General features: G+C 44.9%; 1 protein-coding gene across 2 annotated transcripts in view; it reads left to right on the top strand.

Moving 5' to 3' along the window:
- Window positions 1-16606, top strand: part of LOC130119319 (polycomb group RING finger protein 3) — a 111775-nt gene that overhangs the window by 71572 nt on the left and 23597 nt on the right. For both annotated transcript variants that reach the window (XM_056287789.1, XM_056287782.1), the window contains exons 7-8: window positions 5703-5791; window positions 15191-15328. In XM_056287789.1, coding sequence (XP_056143764.1) covers window positions 5703-5791; window positions 15191-15328 — 227 coding nt within the window. The remainder of the gene's footprint in view (window positions 1-5702; window positions 5792-15190; window positions 15329-16606) is intronic.

Genomic DNA, 16606 nt, shown 5'->3' with positions numbered 1-16606 from the left:
CATGTCCCCCGCACTCCACATGACGACACAGACGCAGACAAAAATACTGCACAGTCGACGCTAGACAAGGCCACCGCCAGACCGCCTCAATGTTTTCTCTCGGGTACAGCTCCGGAAAGGGCTGTAAGCTCTCTCAGCCGAGCCAATGGCAGCTCTCCCAGCTATCAAACGGAAAAAAAAATAATAAAAAATCGACGAACAAAATAAAAAAAAAAACTTCATACAAAGACACAAACTTAGACGCAGACGCCGACAACATACGCTGCATGGTCGTCAATGGGTGAGGCCGCCGCAAATGCGAGTTCGCGCCGCCATCTTCCCACACCGGAAGCAAGTCTGGTAGCATATCAACAATAAATCAAAATAGTCGTGGGAAAGAAAAAGCTTGAATAATATACAGATAGACGCAACACAAACTGAAACGCTGGGCACATGCTAGTGCAAGTACGTGCACATAATGTAGGTAAGCACCCTTGGGCACTTCAATGTCAATGCAATACACATGCTCGCAAATATTTAAACTTTTCGGTATAAATCCACCTTCAGTGAGACAACACTTGCACAACATTTTTCAATCTGTCAGTTGTTCAATTAAGATTTACATGCAACAGGTTCATCATTATGTCTTATTACTTAATGAGGTTTTACAAATGAGCCCCTCCCCCCCACACACACACACACAACACATTCATTCACACACACCTGATTAAAGGCTTGTTTACCCAGAGTGCCTCAAAATGTTAAACCCCATCTCTTTGACCCTCCTCCAGCTTGCTAATTAAAACAAAGCTAACATTAGCACATTGCTAAGCACACATGATTGCTTAGCACTTCTAACTTCCTGAGAGACAAGTTGAGGAATAGACATCAACTGACACTATTGATCTAACTTAGAATAAACCAGTTCAGTCAGAACAGTAAATACTCCTGGAGCTTGGTTTTGTGACATTAGGGCAGATACATAACCACTTACATTCAAGGACAACAGGACTTCACGTGCGCTACAAATGCACATCGCAAAACACTATGGAGGTTAGAAAATACCTATCGCTCTCCATATAAACATCCATCCATCCATTATCTAAGCCGCTTATCCAAATTCGGGTCATGGGATGCTGGAGCCTATCCCAGCAGTCACTGGGCAGCAGGTGGGGAGACATCCTGGACAGGCCATCACAGGGCTGACACACACACACACACACACACTCACACATTCACACCTAGGGACAATTTAGTACGGCTGATTCACCTGACCTACATGTCTTTGGACTGTGGGAGGAAACCGGAGCACCCAGAGGAAACCCACGCAGGCACGGGGAGGACATGCAAACTCCACACAGAGGATGACCTGGGATGACCCCCAAGGTTGGACAACCCTGGGGTTCAAACCCAGGACCTTCTTGCTGTGACGCTACTGCGCTAACCACTGCACCACCATGCCGCCCATCTCTATAAACATTTGACATAAAATATATCATTGTGAAGTGTAATGTGTGTGTGTGTGTGTGTGTGTGTGTGTGTGAGTGACCATGGCATACAGGATTATTGTGTCAACAATGGCACTGTTACTTCAAGGGGTGGACAATGTCTTTCTTATAAAAAGATCTCATGTCAGTTTATTTGCCTATCTCCTACCTGCATAAGTGACACATTCTGTTGGAGGCCGTAGTCAAGATTAGTAAAGAAAAACTACAAATTTAATGTCGCAAATAGCGATGTCCCCTGGTTTTCCTGAAAGCTTATCATGGAGGGATGTAAGTGCACTGAGTGTGCTATCATGTTCATCACAATACAGACACACACAACCACAGACAACCCCCCCCCTATACACACGCACAGCAGACACACACAGCTTGTTTACTCTTCCTCATTCCCAAGATAGCCCCTCTAGAGAATGTCATCGTGCAGATTTTTGTGTGTTTTTGAGTGTGTACACATACATTAGTTAGAAAGCAAGATGAAAGTAGCAGAAAGACTTGAACCATCCCATAAAACACAGACTTTACTGCTAGCAAACAGTTTTCTTCACTCTACATGATAGTTCAACAAGTTGCTTCAGAGAATGAAGAACTCATTGAAACAAACAAAGCAGTTATTCTTTATGTTATCCAGCCAGAGCAAATATCCAGTCATCTGAAGCTGCTGTACACAAATGTTGACCAGAGCCCCTGAGGCTTTCTTTGTTTGGTTTTTATTTTGTTTTGTTTTTTTGGTCTTTAAGAGTCGGTGAGACACTGGGAGGTTGTATGAAGGTGAGTCACAACCAGACCAATTCTCCCTATTGGCAATCTGCGAGGCTTACTCTGAAGACAATCACTGTGCTCACACCAAAGCACACGCTGGCCCCTCAGAGTAAATACCTCAGAGAACTGGTGACAGGCGGCCCCAAAGGAAGGACAGTTAGATGGGAAGGACACAGCCTAGCTATCTACAGCCCAGCCAGGATTAAACAATTTCAGCTTTATAAACAATGACTCGGTGCATCTGCCCAGCGTGGGAAGAATTGATTGGAATTTGAATTTGAGCCTTTCTCTCCCTTAGGGCTGGGTATTGGAAATAAAGATTCCTGATTATTTTGTAATAACTTTTGGTATTACTGGCCATTTTAAGGCATCAACAATATGCCAAATGATCTCCGGATGGCGTAGTCTATTCCCTTGCTTACCAACCTGGGGATCATTGGTTCGAATCCCCGTGTTAACCTCCAGCTTGGTTGGGCGTCCCTAAAGACACAATTGACCATGTCTGCGGGTGGGAAGCCAGATGTGGGTATGTGTCCTGGTCACTGCACTAGCGCCTGTTCAGGGGGGAGGGGGAACTGGGGGGGAGTAGCGTGATCCTCCCACATGCTACATCCCCCTGGCAAAACTCCTCACTGGCAGGTGAAAAGAAGCGGCTGGCGACTCCACATGTATCGGCGGAGGCATGTGGTAGTCTGTAGCCCTCCCCAGATCGGCAGAGGGGTTGGAGCAGCGCCGGAGGCGGCTTGGAAAAGTGGGGTAATTGGCTGGATATAATTGGGGAGAAGGGGGAGGACAATATGCCAAACAATATATAGTTTCAGAATTCACATTACAACATACACATGTGCGACAGTCACTTTGCAAAGGATGCAGTGCAAAGCAAATTGGGCCCATCAGTCATGTTAGGCTAAAACTCTCACTGCTTGAGAGAAAATTAAATCTAGCAATGTCTGCTTTTTTAGGAAAACTCAGAAGAAAAAGATTGTATCGCATCCCACAAACAATGATTTAGTTTGATTTAATGACTTCTTGGAAAGCTGTCTTATTTCCCCTTCCAAAATCACCTTAGTCATTGTTAAGTGATAAATTGTTTGCAAATGGAGCTTTTGAAGTTAAAATATGTGTGTATCAGGTTAATAATATGTATTGCAATACATGTAGTTACAAAAAAATACATATTGCAAGAAACATCATAATTTTGATTTTTTTTTATATCGTTCAACAATAGGTATTTTAACATTCAAAAATAATTTCTTGGATAAGAAGAACAGAACCTCTTTGTTTGTAATGGTGTATGGATTATATTTATTAGGGAAAAATCAGGTTTTATGGAGTGATTTTATTTTCAACATCAGCCATTATTTTCTAATAAAGTAACAAAAAAACAGAATACTCCATCACATAAATAAACATGCTGCCATTCACAATAGACATATTTACATTTAAATTGTTTTTTTTTTTTTTTTTGAAAATTTCTTTTGATTTGGGTGTTGAAACAGAGTAGTATTACTCACCCCTGAACATGACATGCTTTTATTTTAAAGAATTTTTTTTTGGCATTTCCCGCATTTATTTGATAGCGATAGTCGGGAGAGATGGGATGATGTGCAGCAAAGGGCCCGGGCTGGATTTGAACCCAGGCCCTGCGGTAAGGACTGAGCCTTATGTGGTACGTGCTCTACCAGGTGAGCCACTGGGGCAGCCCCAGATGTGCCTTTATTTTAGAGTAAGACTGAGAGAGCACCAAGTCCCCCACCCCACCCCCACACAGGGGCAACTCCAGCCCCATCGGCCTCTTACCCATGCTGAGTTTTAGCCAACCAACCATCAGCTTTCAGGGATGTAGTCAGCCTACTAAAAGGAGAGGGTTTTTCCCAAACACTGGACCTTTTTATTGTAAGCACAAGATGCTCTTTGCAAGATGGCCTTTGACTGAGTACGAATGCAAAAGCTTGTAATTTAGTGGAAGGATCATCAAAAAATTGATGATTCGGGCTTAAAAACATGATATGGTAGTGACTATGAGCTTATTTTTCTTCAAAGGCTTTCTTGGATTTTCCCCCCTTTTTCTCCCCAATTTCACATGGCCAATTACCCCACTCTTCCAAGCTGTCCCGGTTGCTGCTCCACCCCATCTGCTGATCCAGGGAGGGCTGCAGACTACCACATGCCTCCTCTGATACATGTGGAATCGCCAGGCGCTTCTTTTCACCTGGCAGTGAGGAGCTTTGCTAGAGGGACGTAGCGCTAGGGAGGATCACACTATTCCCCCCAGTTCCACCTCTCCCTCAAACAGGTGCCCCGATCGACCAGAGGAGGCGCTAGTGCAGCAACCAGGACACATACCCACATCCGGCTTCCCACCCGCAGACACGGCCAATTTTGTCTGTAGGGATGCCCGGCCAAGCTGGGGCTAACACGGGGATTCGAACCAGGGATCTCCGTGTTGGTAGGTAACGGAATAGATGGCCACGCCAGGATGCATGTTATTTAACAACAGCCATAAATTTTCACTCCGTATATATTATTCTTCATAGCCCAGTCTGAGGGGGAAAAAAAATCCCCTTACCCTTCCTCTTTTAGTTTCCCCGAGAATACTGCTCTTTCCCTGATAACCCCCATTACTGTCGCCTCCACTTTCCCTGTAAAGGCACAAATAGTGAAACCAGCTGAACTCAATTAAGGCAGACCCATTAGCAGCCTTCATGTAAGCCAATCAGTATGGAGAATGACCAGTTTTTTTTTCTTTGGTTAATAGGAAGGTGCCTTGCATTTAGATGTACCCAGACAGCAGATAAGTCACATTAAGGATGCCTTGACACTCTTGGACATGTAATTGCCTTATAAATTGACTTTTAGCCAGTGCCAACTCCCACACTCTAACAGGAATAAGCCTTAAAGGAAGAGAAATACACATATGTTTCCCATGCACCCAATAAGCATAGTTTAGCGACACTGACATCAGCAGGCCATCATGGAAGTCAAAGTAAAGCCACTTGACATAAGTTAAAGAGCCATGCTACTAACTTACTGTATTTACTGTGGTAACCATATGCTTGAATTGAGTTGGTATCCTGACACAGGCAAATTAGAACTGGAACATTGGAACATCAATCAAACCAGACCAAAGATGGTTTTATTTATTTTTCTTTTAGATAGTTTGCAAAGATTTTTCTTCAGAGTTCTTATGAAATAATGAATGCAGCAGGGCACAATGTCGTCATAATAGTTCCTTTATTATTAGATTTACTGAAGGTATTTCTAATCATTGATATATAGTTAAATTTGATGTTAGTCACAATGGTGTCTCTGTGTGGAGTGTGTGCATCCGAATGTGTGTGTGTGTGTCTGGATTATAGCTGTTGCAATTGTGCCGTGAAGTCTTTACTGGGGGACTATTTAAGTCATGCAGAATTGAGAGCAAGGCCCCTATATTCTCTGTTGCTGTTTTTCAAACAGGAGATGCAAAATCAGAGGACACAACAAACAAGGAGGCGGGAGAGGAGAAACCAGAAGAGGACAATGACTATCACCGTAGCGACGAACAGGTATGAGCTCATTCCTTTTCTGAAAGGGAGTCATCTTCCTAGAGCTCCCTTTTCATTTCTTGTGCCCAGGGCAGTGTAAAAATAACACTGATAATAAAAGCACATTAAATTTATATAGCGCTTTTCAAGGTCTCAAAGGACTTTACAGAGTAAACAAAATTCAAATCACGCTATTAAAACAAAGCAAAAAGAAATTGATAAAACCATTAAAAAAAGGAGAAGACACCGAAAGGAGAATACAAATTCCCTCTTTTCCTCCATCCATCCATCTATTATCCCAACCGCTTAGCCTGCTGTCAGGGTCGCGGGCATGCTGGAGCCTATCCCAGCAGTCATTGGGTGGCAGGCACAGATATACCCTAGACAGGCCGCCAGGCCATCACAGGGCCTTCCTTTTCTTTTCCTCACCCAACAATTTTGCAAACATTATGCAACATAGGGAACTTTTCAAAGCTGTTCCACTTTCACCTCTTTTTGTCAAACTCACCATCCAAATGACCATCCTGCCTATGATTGACGATGATGACACAATATGCAAGTCTGCATGCAAAGGTACACTCTCAACAAGCTTGACACGATTTACCACTCTGCTATTCAGTTTGCCACTAATGCTACTTTCCAAACACAACATGGCACTTAACTCTTTGGTTAACTGGTCTTCATTACACAACTATCGTCACATCCGTTGCTCTGCAGTCATTTACAAAACCCTTCTTGGTCTTTCACCCTCTACCTGTGTCACTTGCTGCAACCATTGTCTGCCACATACAACACCCAGTCCTCACTTCATATCCAGTTAAATATCCCTGAAACCAGCGCTTCCCTTGGTTTGCATCATTTCAGTCAGCTGCTGCCAGGGACTGGAATGCTCTGCAGAATACATGAACACCGGACAAACGTATTCTCCTTTCCACTTTTAAGGACTCCATCACAGGCACTCTCACTGACACCTGCAACTGTTTTTCCACCAACTAATACTCCCATACACTCACATATCTGCTTGTTTTTGTTATATGTTGCTACCCCTTGTTGTTTCCCTGTCTTTTTTCTACTTCTGGTGTGGGAAGATGGCGGTGCGAACTTTCATTTGTGGCAGCCTCACCCAGTACCATCCATGCAATGTCTTTGTCCACGTCTACGTCTAAGTTTATGTTTTCGTTTGATGGCTGGGAGGGCTGGTGCTGGATCAGCTGGGAGAGCTTGGTCTGCTGCATCCTGTGGGCTCAGGGACCTTGGCCCTGCCTGGAGCTGTGCCCGAGGAGGAAACACCGAGGGTGGTCTGACAGGACGCGAAAGGGAGGCAGGCTAAGCTAACTGCTAGCCCATGCAGACTGGCAATTCCGATAACACCGAGGGTGGTCTGGCAGCGGCCTCGCCTAGTGTTGATGTGTTTTTGGTGTTGTCATGTGGAATGTGGGTGGAGGTGTGTCGAAGGTGTCTGTCTGGGAGAGCTGGCATTGGTTTGGCTGGGGGAGCCAGCCTGGTCTACTGCATCCGGTGGGCCCAGGGACCACGGCCCTGCCTGGAGCTGTACCTGAGGAGGAAACAACAAGGGCGGTCTGACAGGACGTGGAAGCAGAAGTAGGGCAAGCTAAGCTAACTGCTAGCCCACGCAGACCAGCAGTTCCGACAGTCATCCTGGCATTCGCTGTCCTGGACAGTGATTTTTTTTTTTGGATATATGTGTTTTTGTAGTTTTTTTGTAGTTTGGATTTTTTTTTTTCGTGTTCTCTCTGTTTTTGTATGTTTTTGGTGGTGTCATTTTTGGGAAATTTTGGATGCGTATTTTTGTTTTTTGTGTCACACTGCTGTGGGCAGAGGGAAACAGACTTTCGTTTCTTTTGTGTACATAAGTACATGAAAGAAATGACAATAAATTGTTCCTGATCCCTGTATGTTTCGCATCCTTCTCCTGGATCGCCACCTAGCTGTGGTGGAGAAGCTTGCGTGTACTAATGATCCCAAGAGCTATGCTGTCCGGAGCTTGGCTCCTGGTAGGGTCACCCAAGGGGTAGGTTCCAGACGAAACGCAATCCAACAAAGACCTCAAAGGTGGAACTGGTGGAAAATGTCTCCAGGTCACAACGACAGTGAAGGCGGATGAAGGCTGCAACAGAGGGTGGTCCCCAATCGTCTTGCTTCTCCATGTCTTTGGACTCTGGCCAACCCCTGCCAAGGACCATGGGGTGGCTGCAGGCTGATCAGCCACTCCATGTAAAAAGCTGCCAGGCGCAGGCGTCCTCCTATTATGTGGCTCGAGGATCGGCCTCTACACCCACCTGAGGACCCAGAGGGACCCAGACAAAGGACAGTCGTACTCGACCCCAAGTGACCGCCGATGATGATGTTTCTTATCATGTTTGTTACCCTTTGTAGTACCCTATGTTTGCCATTGCCTCGCCTTTCTATCTTGTTCTACCTGTTTCTTTGGTGGTTGACTGCTGCTTGCCTGGCTGTGCTTCCTGTGCCTGTGTTTTATGTCTTTGCCATGTTGTTATTGATGTATTTCATGCTTTTAACTTTTTTATTTTTTACCCAATTTTCCCTCTCCCCTCAAGTTCTTGCTTTTTTGCCAGGCTGCTATTGTAATTAGGAATTTGTTCTGAATGACTAGCCTGGTAAAATTGAAGGTTAAGCAAAATAATAATAATAATAATGATAATAAAAATCTTGTAGCAAGAATTAGGGCATCAAATTGGATAAAATGATTGTGGGTAGCTTAGCAGGCAAACGAGATCAAATGCACAGTAAGGAAAAAAAACAGTGATGGCTCAATTGCCAAGGCTCTGTAACCATTATTGTCATTATAAAGGTATCCACATGTAATTTAGTGGACTCTAATTTACAATTATCCACTCCTATCCTCTTTCGTGTTATGGCTGGTTGATTTGTGCAGATTCACTGACTTGCCAAATGCCCCGGCAGCACATCACAGCCGTCCAGTTAATGCACTCGAATGCAGATGGGCTTTCCCTGATTTCATTGGTATTCTGGCACATTCTCCAGCACCACAAATAATATTAATAATGTAGATAGAGCCGGGTTATTGTTGAGGTGGGGTGCAGGCACAATCGCAAACACAGCCCTGTAAGGAAGAGGAGCCTCTCCCTGCTCACTATCACTCTCGCAGGCATGCTGAAACTTGGTGTTTGCTGTTACAGCTATTACTTTCAGAGGGGGGGAAAAAAAAACTAAACGGGTAGATTTCCCAAAAACAAACCAGCCAATGCCTGCCTCGCCTTCCGCGATGAAGTGAGACAGCCCCAAGGCCCCCCACCCACCACATCTGCCCGCCTGCTTGCCCTCCCTCCAGTGTGAGCAAAGGCCTTGCTCTTTGGACTTTCAGCAACAGTGCAGAATGTATTATGAATGGGTAATACCACAGTCAGCTGAATGTAGGAGAGGGGGAGAGCAGGAGATATGGAGCAGGAAGTGGTAGCCTGTAAAAAAATCATCAAGAATAGGAGGGTAAGGGGGGAAGCACAGGATGAAAGAAATAATTATAATAAGGCAGGTTGAGTCTTGGAGGGTAAAGCCCTGCAGATGATGGTAAGTCACATCCCAGAATGATGCCGCGGCCCTGAGGAATTGACAGAATGTCATTGTGAGGCAGCAAAGTCGAGATGGAAGATCCTATGAATTAGAGGAGGCGGAGATGGGAGAAGGAGTCTCTTGTTTGTAGACAGAAACGAAAGGGGAGAGAAGATGGTGACAAAGGAGTGAAGAATGAAAGAGTGCAGCTCTCCCCTTAAAAATCAAACTGGAGTTGTTGTACGATCCAGGTGGAAGTATTAGGCACTCAAGTGTCTTGTAAAAATACAATCAGAAAAGGTTGCCTGATGAAGGTCTCTGTGTTAAAAGGTCATATAAATATAAATACCACCAATGTTCATCAACCCTTTGAAGAAGGGGTTCTGCAAAGATCATTCAGCAATTCCTTTATGATTACAACCTGAAAAAAATTGCAACCACAGCTGCATCTACATAGTCCTGCTGTTTGTTCACTGCATACCTACACAATTAAGGCAAAAACAAAGCAGTTAAAAAAAAAAGAAGAAAAAAAAGACTGTGCTGTCTTCTCTGCAGCCAGAAGTTATGAGGAATATTCTTGCAACTGGAGACGTTAGATTTTTTTGCCATTGTACTAATTTGGTTCACTTGTGTAACTTGCAATAGAGATTTACCAGTAGTGGTAATGCAGGATACATGTAGAACAAATGCATGAAAAGTGACTTCTACAATGGTGCCAGTCATAAAGTCACCTCAACATCCTTCAGGCTTCAGGAGTGTAAACCCCAGTCTAAGATGATATAAAGGTGAGAGTACACCATTGTGGAAGAACAAGAGTTATGAGCTACTTTGGAAAAACTAGATTAGGGGGTGAAAAGAGGAAATAACTGCAAAAGGAAAACAAAATGGGCATCTGAGTAGCATAGCGGTCTATTCCTTTGCCTACCAACATGGGGATTGCCGGTTTGAATCCCCATGTTATCTCTGGCTTGGTCGGGCGTCCCTACAGACATAGTTGGCCGTGTCTGTGGATGGGAAGCCGGATGTGGGTATGTGTCCTGGTTGCTGCACTAGTGCCTCCTCTGGTCGGTTGGGGTGCCTGTTTGGAGGGGCGGGGGCTGGGGGGAATAGCGTGATCCTCCCATGTACTACATCCCCCTGGCGAAACTCTTCACTGTCAGGAGAAAAGAAGCGGCTGGTGACTCCACATGTACCAGAGGAGGCATGTGGTAGTCTCTAGCCCTCCCCGAATCCACAGAGGGGGTGGAGCAGCAACCAGGACAGCTCGGAAGAGTGGGGTAATTGGTTGGATACAATTGGAGAGAAAAAACGAAGGAAAACAAAATATAGGAAGATGTGAGGAGAGACGGTCAGGCTTGTGGTTTGAGAAAAATGGCAAGAAATGATGTAAGCGGGCTCAAATTGTCCCCTCGAAGCTGAAGGTTCCTCGCCACCAGAGCCTAGCTGAATTTGTTAAAGCCACTCAGCAGTGAGGAGCTGTAGGCGAGCTGCTACACATGGCCAGATTCGACAGTGCCCCACCGCACACCCCCTCCCTGGTCCTGTCAGCTGAACGACCTTTCAAAGTGTGACCTTGGGGTGGGAGGCAAAGCCAGGGAAAGCTAACGAGAGCCGAGCACAAAAAAAGACCACTAAAAATGTAAAAATTGACGAAAGGGCAGAATAAACTGAAACCTAGAATATCGGTGATGCATGAAGCCATGATATTTCAGTCATTAGCTATTTCAGATAAGGCAGGGAATACCAGAATAGGTCCAGTTTAAATCTGGTTTTATCAAAAGGCAATGGGATCTTACAGGGGGGGGAAAGACAGTGTAATAAGATAAAATGCAGTTATTTTAAGCTTAAAGAATGTACTCTGGAGAGAGTGGAGAGGGCAGCTGCACTCTAAATTATTAATCAAGCTGATGTTCAAAGCCAAAGTTAACATTGGGCCACAGATCTGTCTGTCTGTCTGTCTGTCTTGTCTGTCTAGCCCATCTATGTATCTATGTAATACACACACACACACACACACACACACACACACACACACACACACACACACACACACAATACTACTACTGCACACCTAAGGACATATTGGGTGACAGTGTAAACAGACATTTCTTGACATCATTAGGCATGCACTGTCTGCTGTACCAGCTCAGCAGTCACCCTGCAGAATAGCGTTTAACTCTCTCCTCATGGCACCAAAAGGCATATTCTGCTTGCTTCATGCACCACACTCTTTCATCAGCCACATCTGTAAGTGTGCTTGGCTGTACTCGGTCTCAGCGGCTCTGTAACGATACCACTAATGTACTATAATGTAATGCCACTGCCTCAAAGACTGCTGTTGAGCCGCAGCGGACTCCAGCTCGCTGGCGAGGCTTTTATTTCACATTGTGAGCCTCCCTCATCGCCGTCCCCGCTGGAAAGCAAATATATCACAGCATTGCTCTTTGCTTATGGAAAAGGGGAGATGAGGGCATTACAGCAGTGCAGATGTTTATTTGAGGATGGAGTTGATTTTCAAGCTGAAACTTAGAAGCGAGAGAGCGAGAGAGATGAAGCAAGATGCAGGGAAAAAGACGACGGCGGTGCAGCAGACGGTACGCCTCTGCTATACATGGCAGACCTTCATCTCTCCTGTCGCCAGCGAACCTTTAGAGAAGGTACAAGAAAAGGTTGTGCTCAGTGACTTTGCCAGGATGGGGCCACACAGCAAGTGGGAGGCAGAAACCCAGTAATGCATTCTGACTCCTGCAATGACCATCTGCCAAACTCACATACTTTGCTTTTTTTTCCTCAGCGTGGACAAGTTCACAGGGTTGACCCCTCTTTGCATTGATCTAATGAGAGTGGCACACTGTCACATGAAAGAGCCCCACTCTATTTTCCAAACACAACAATGCAGACTAGGGCTCAGCAAGAGGCATATTGCAAACTGAGGGTAAAATTAGACCAACCACAGTCCAAAGGTTGGGGAAGTAAGTGTCACGGCTCTACCAGCCACTGTGGCAGATGACCAACCATCGTTTGGAGAGCGGCCTACTGTATTTTAAAAGTCCACGGGGTGCAGAAGTAATGAAAGGAACTGGTGAACTTCAGGATGTAAGCACCATTGTGGTGTGGGGTGGGGGTGGCGATAGTCTGCTGATTAGCTTTCAGCCAAAAAATTAACTCTTTTTGTGCTTTTTTTAAATAGGGATTTTTAATTTGGCAAAAGACTTGCTTTGTGGCGACTGGGGATGAATGTGGGTGGGGTCTAGTGGTTTTCACTTGTGTGCAACTATAGCTGTGGTTTCATCTAAATGTATAGTGACCTTTTTGAAAAGTCAAATATATAGAAGTGTAAATCTGATGTTTCCATTAGTAGGTATAACTAGAGATGCACCGATCCACTTTTGTGTTCAGTTTCGATCTAATTCCTGAATTTGGTTATCCGGCGATACCGATACCAGAGCTCTATTTTCTTTATTGTTATTATTATTATTATTATTATTATTATTATTATTATCCATCCATCCATCCATCCATCCATCCATCCATTATCCAAACCACTTACCCCAACCGGGGTCACGGGGATGCTGGAGCCTATCCCAGCAGTCATTGGACGGCAGGTGGGGAGACACCCTAGACAGGCCATCACACACACACACACACACACACACACACACACACACATTCACACCTAGGGACAATTTAGTATGGCCGATTCACCAGACCTGCGTGTCTTTGGACTGTGGGAGGAAACCGGAGCACCTGGAGGAAACCCGCACAGACATGGGGAGAGCATGCAAACTTCAGACAGAGGATGACCTGGGACAACCCCCTAGGTCGGACTACCCCGGGGCTCGAACCCAGGACCTTCTTGCTGCGAGGCGACTACGCTAACCACTGTGCCACCATGCCGCCCACCACACAGCGCTTATTTAAAAAGCAAAAAGTATAAAAAAATTCATTAAATTTAGATTTATTCCGAAGCAGTTTATTTGAACTATAGTTTAAGTAGGCTTCACCTACAAACAGGTGTAGGAGTGCAAATTGCTATGGCAACTCCTTCAATGTGTTTAAGTGACTTAAAGAGTCAAACTGCTTTTTTTCCTCCATCCATCCATTATCCAAACCGCTTATCCTACTCAGGGTCATGGGAATGCTGGAGCCTATCCCAGCAGTCATTGGGCGGCAGGCGGGGAGACACCCTGGACAGGCTGCCAGATCCTCCAAATGATCCAAAATAATTTTTATTACCAAAAGACCTATCCTGTACTCATTTTGTGTTAAAATGCCAGAAAGATTTGTATTTTTTTTTTTTTTGGTGAAAGACATGAAACAACATTTACTAAGTGGTGATCTGTAAAACCAGCTGGAAATATGTTGCTCCTGACTGACCTGGTGTTAAGGTGTCTGGTGATATACAGCCTGTCTAGCCCTGCAGCATTGACCCTGTTCCCTGAAACATTTACCCATGTGTACTGTCTGCCGTTTGAATTTTTTATTCTCCAAGCATCAATTAAATCAGATTGTGACAATAACCCGGATAAAGTGTTGGAAGATTGCAAATGTGGTTCTTCACTTGTCCTGTCACTTGACAGGTGGGTGTGCCACCGCCTTCCCCCCATCACGCTGCAGCAGCTACCAGGGAGGTTACGCACGCAGCAGCGCCCCTAACTCCACACACACTGGGTCCCTCTGATACAGTTACCACATCATCTACGGCCATTTTATCTTTATCTGTAATATACAGTGGTGTGTAGGAGACTCCAGGTTTACATTTTGTGTTGTGTAACTTGCTTCCCTGTGGCAATTAGCCTCGTTATTCCCACCCGCCTCCTCGCTACCCCCCCCCCCCCCCGCTTTAGTCGGCGGCTTCCACATCCTCCACTTCCCACTCTCTATGCGGGCAAGCGAAGCACTTGTGTCCCACATCCCTGCACTCAAAACACTTCATACTACCTGAACTTACATATACCATTTTGGTTATGGGCTTAATGCATATTTATAATTCATGAAAGCATCAGACTATGGACTCTGGGTTGGTTGTGGATTGGTAACGTTAGTCCGATATCCGATGAGTGAATTACATCAGTATCGACACCCGATACCAATATTGGCTCCGATCGGTCCCAACTCTAGTTTTTTTTTGTTTTGTTTTTTTAATATATATATATCCCCCCCTTTTTTTTTCTCCCCAATTGTATCCGGCCAGTTACCCCACTCTTCTGAGCTATCCCGGTCACTGCTCCACCCCCTCTACCAATCCGGGGAGGGCTGCAGACTACTACATGCCTCCTCCGATACATGTGGAGTCACCAGCCGCTTCTTTTCACCTGACAGTGAGGAGTTTCGCCAGGGGGATGTAGCACGTGGGAGGATCACGCAATTCCCCCCAGTCCCCCACCCCCGAACAGACGCCCCGACCGACCAGGACACATACCCGCATCTGGCTTCCCACCCGCAGACACGGCCAATAGCGTCTGTGGGGAAGCCCGGCCAAGCCGGAGGTAACACGGGGATTTGAACCAGCGATCCCTGTGTTGGTAGGCAATGAAATAGGCCGCTACACTACCCAGACGCCCGCCCAACTCTAGTTTTAACTGAATGAACAAACTCCATGTGTGCAGGAAAAGATGAGACCATGTCACTAAAAACAGTCAAGAAAAAAAACATTGGGTTATATAAAGAATTTTTTGTTGGAAATGTATTCATTTTAATCTTATTTTTGTCTTTGTTCATTTCAGAATTTGTCATTTACATTGAGCTTTTATTTATTTATTTATTTTGCATTCTCAAAATCCATCTAAAAAATAAAACCATGGAAAGTAGATATCTGACTTCGGAACGTGAACCCCGTTCTCTATTTTTGTGCGTTTCCACCTGCAGGTCAGCATCTGCTTGGAGTGTAACAGCAGTAAGCTTCGTGGCCTGAAGCGAAAGTGGATCCGTTGCTCGGCACAAGCCACAGTCCTCCACCTCAAGAAGTTCATCGCCAAAAAGCTTAATCTGACATCATTTAATGAGGTATCAACCAATCCATCCTTAATTGATTCTGTGGCACAAAGCCATACACTTCACATGAGAGCAGTTTTAAAGTGAAGAAAAAAGACAAGCAGGCACCTCTCCATATGATCAGAGAGAGATGGCATGCAAACCCTAGTTATGACAAGGGCCAACCAAGTGCATGTAAGTTTGTTTTAGTGCCAAAGGGCAGTGTTTTGGCAGGATACAGATCTGGGAAAGGGTAAGGGAAAGGAGTGGGTCCAGGTTGAATCCAGTTGGTTATGACCCCTGGTTCAGGTAAAAGCAAGTCAGTGTCTTTTTAAGTTTGTATTTGTACAGCTGTTGATAGACAGTGGTGAAGTTTGGGAAGGATAATGGCCCCCACCTACCTAGACTATGACCAGCTGGCATGATCCACTTTTTTCTTTTCCTTATTTTTCTTTTTAATTGAAACTATGATGAACAAAGGGAAAATGATTGTGATGACTTACAGGGCTGAGTTGAGGGTGCTGCGCTGTCACAGCAAAGCAGTATTTTTGCCCCGTCCTACAAGGGTTTGTTCTTTTTTTCTGGTTTACAGATGTCATCTATTCAGTTGGCTCAATTACCACAGCGGTAAAAGCCACGCAGTAATTGAGCCAAATGAAAAGGAGAGTTTGGGAGAGCTATTTTTGTCTGCATTAGCTGCAGTGCACCCCAACACCCACCAGGTGGCAAAGGTGAGCAGCCCAGACGAGCGCCGTGTATGGAGCGCCTCTGGCCAACTACACGGGCGCCATATTGCCTACCAACTGGTAGGCAGCCCCATGATTTGAGCACTATTCAAAATCGCGCTCACTTCATGATCTCTCAAGTTGCACTTTCAAAGAAGTAAGGGAAAACAGAGATGGGGTGACGGGTAAGGTACTAGATATACCTATAACATGCGTGGATCCAAGGGGGCCCATAACTATTGTGTCTGTCACCGTATTAATTGGTCACATGGCAAAATTGGGCTCACAGTTTACCCTGTTTTGTGCATGTAATGTACCATGAATGGATCACTCTGTTAATTTTTATTACTAGAGTTTGACCCCCAACTTATTAAAAATTTAGACAACATATTGAAGCTATTGAGAAAGGGGTTTGGCCTTTTAAGGCCACACCACTGTGTAAATAATTTTGAGGGGCTATTTATGTATTTTACATCATTCAGTACCAGTACTTAGGGTTCCAGAAATTGTGGATTTTCCATCATTTCAATCTCTGTTTCAGAGAACCAGAAATGTTTTTTATCATTGTGTACCAGTACTCAGAGTA

This window comes from Lampris incognitus, chromosome 1 (assembly GCF_029633865.1).
Source record: "Lampris incognitus isolate fLamInc1 chromosome 1, fLamInc1.hap2, whole genome shotgun sequence".
In the NCBI taxonomy this organism is placed as follows: Eukaryota; Metazoa; Chordata; class Actinopteri; order Lampriformes; family Lampridae; genus Lampris; species Lampris incognitus.
This window is presented reverse-complemented; position numbering and strand designations above follow the sequence as displayed.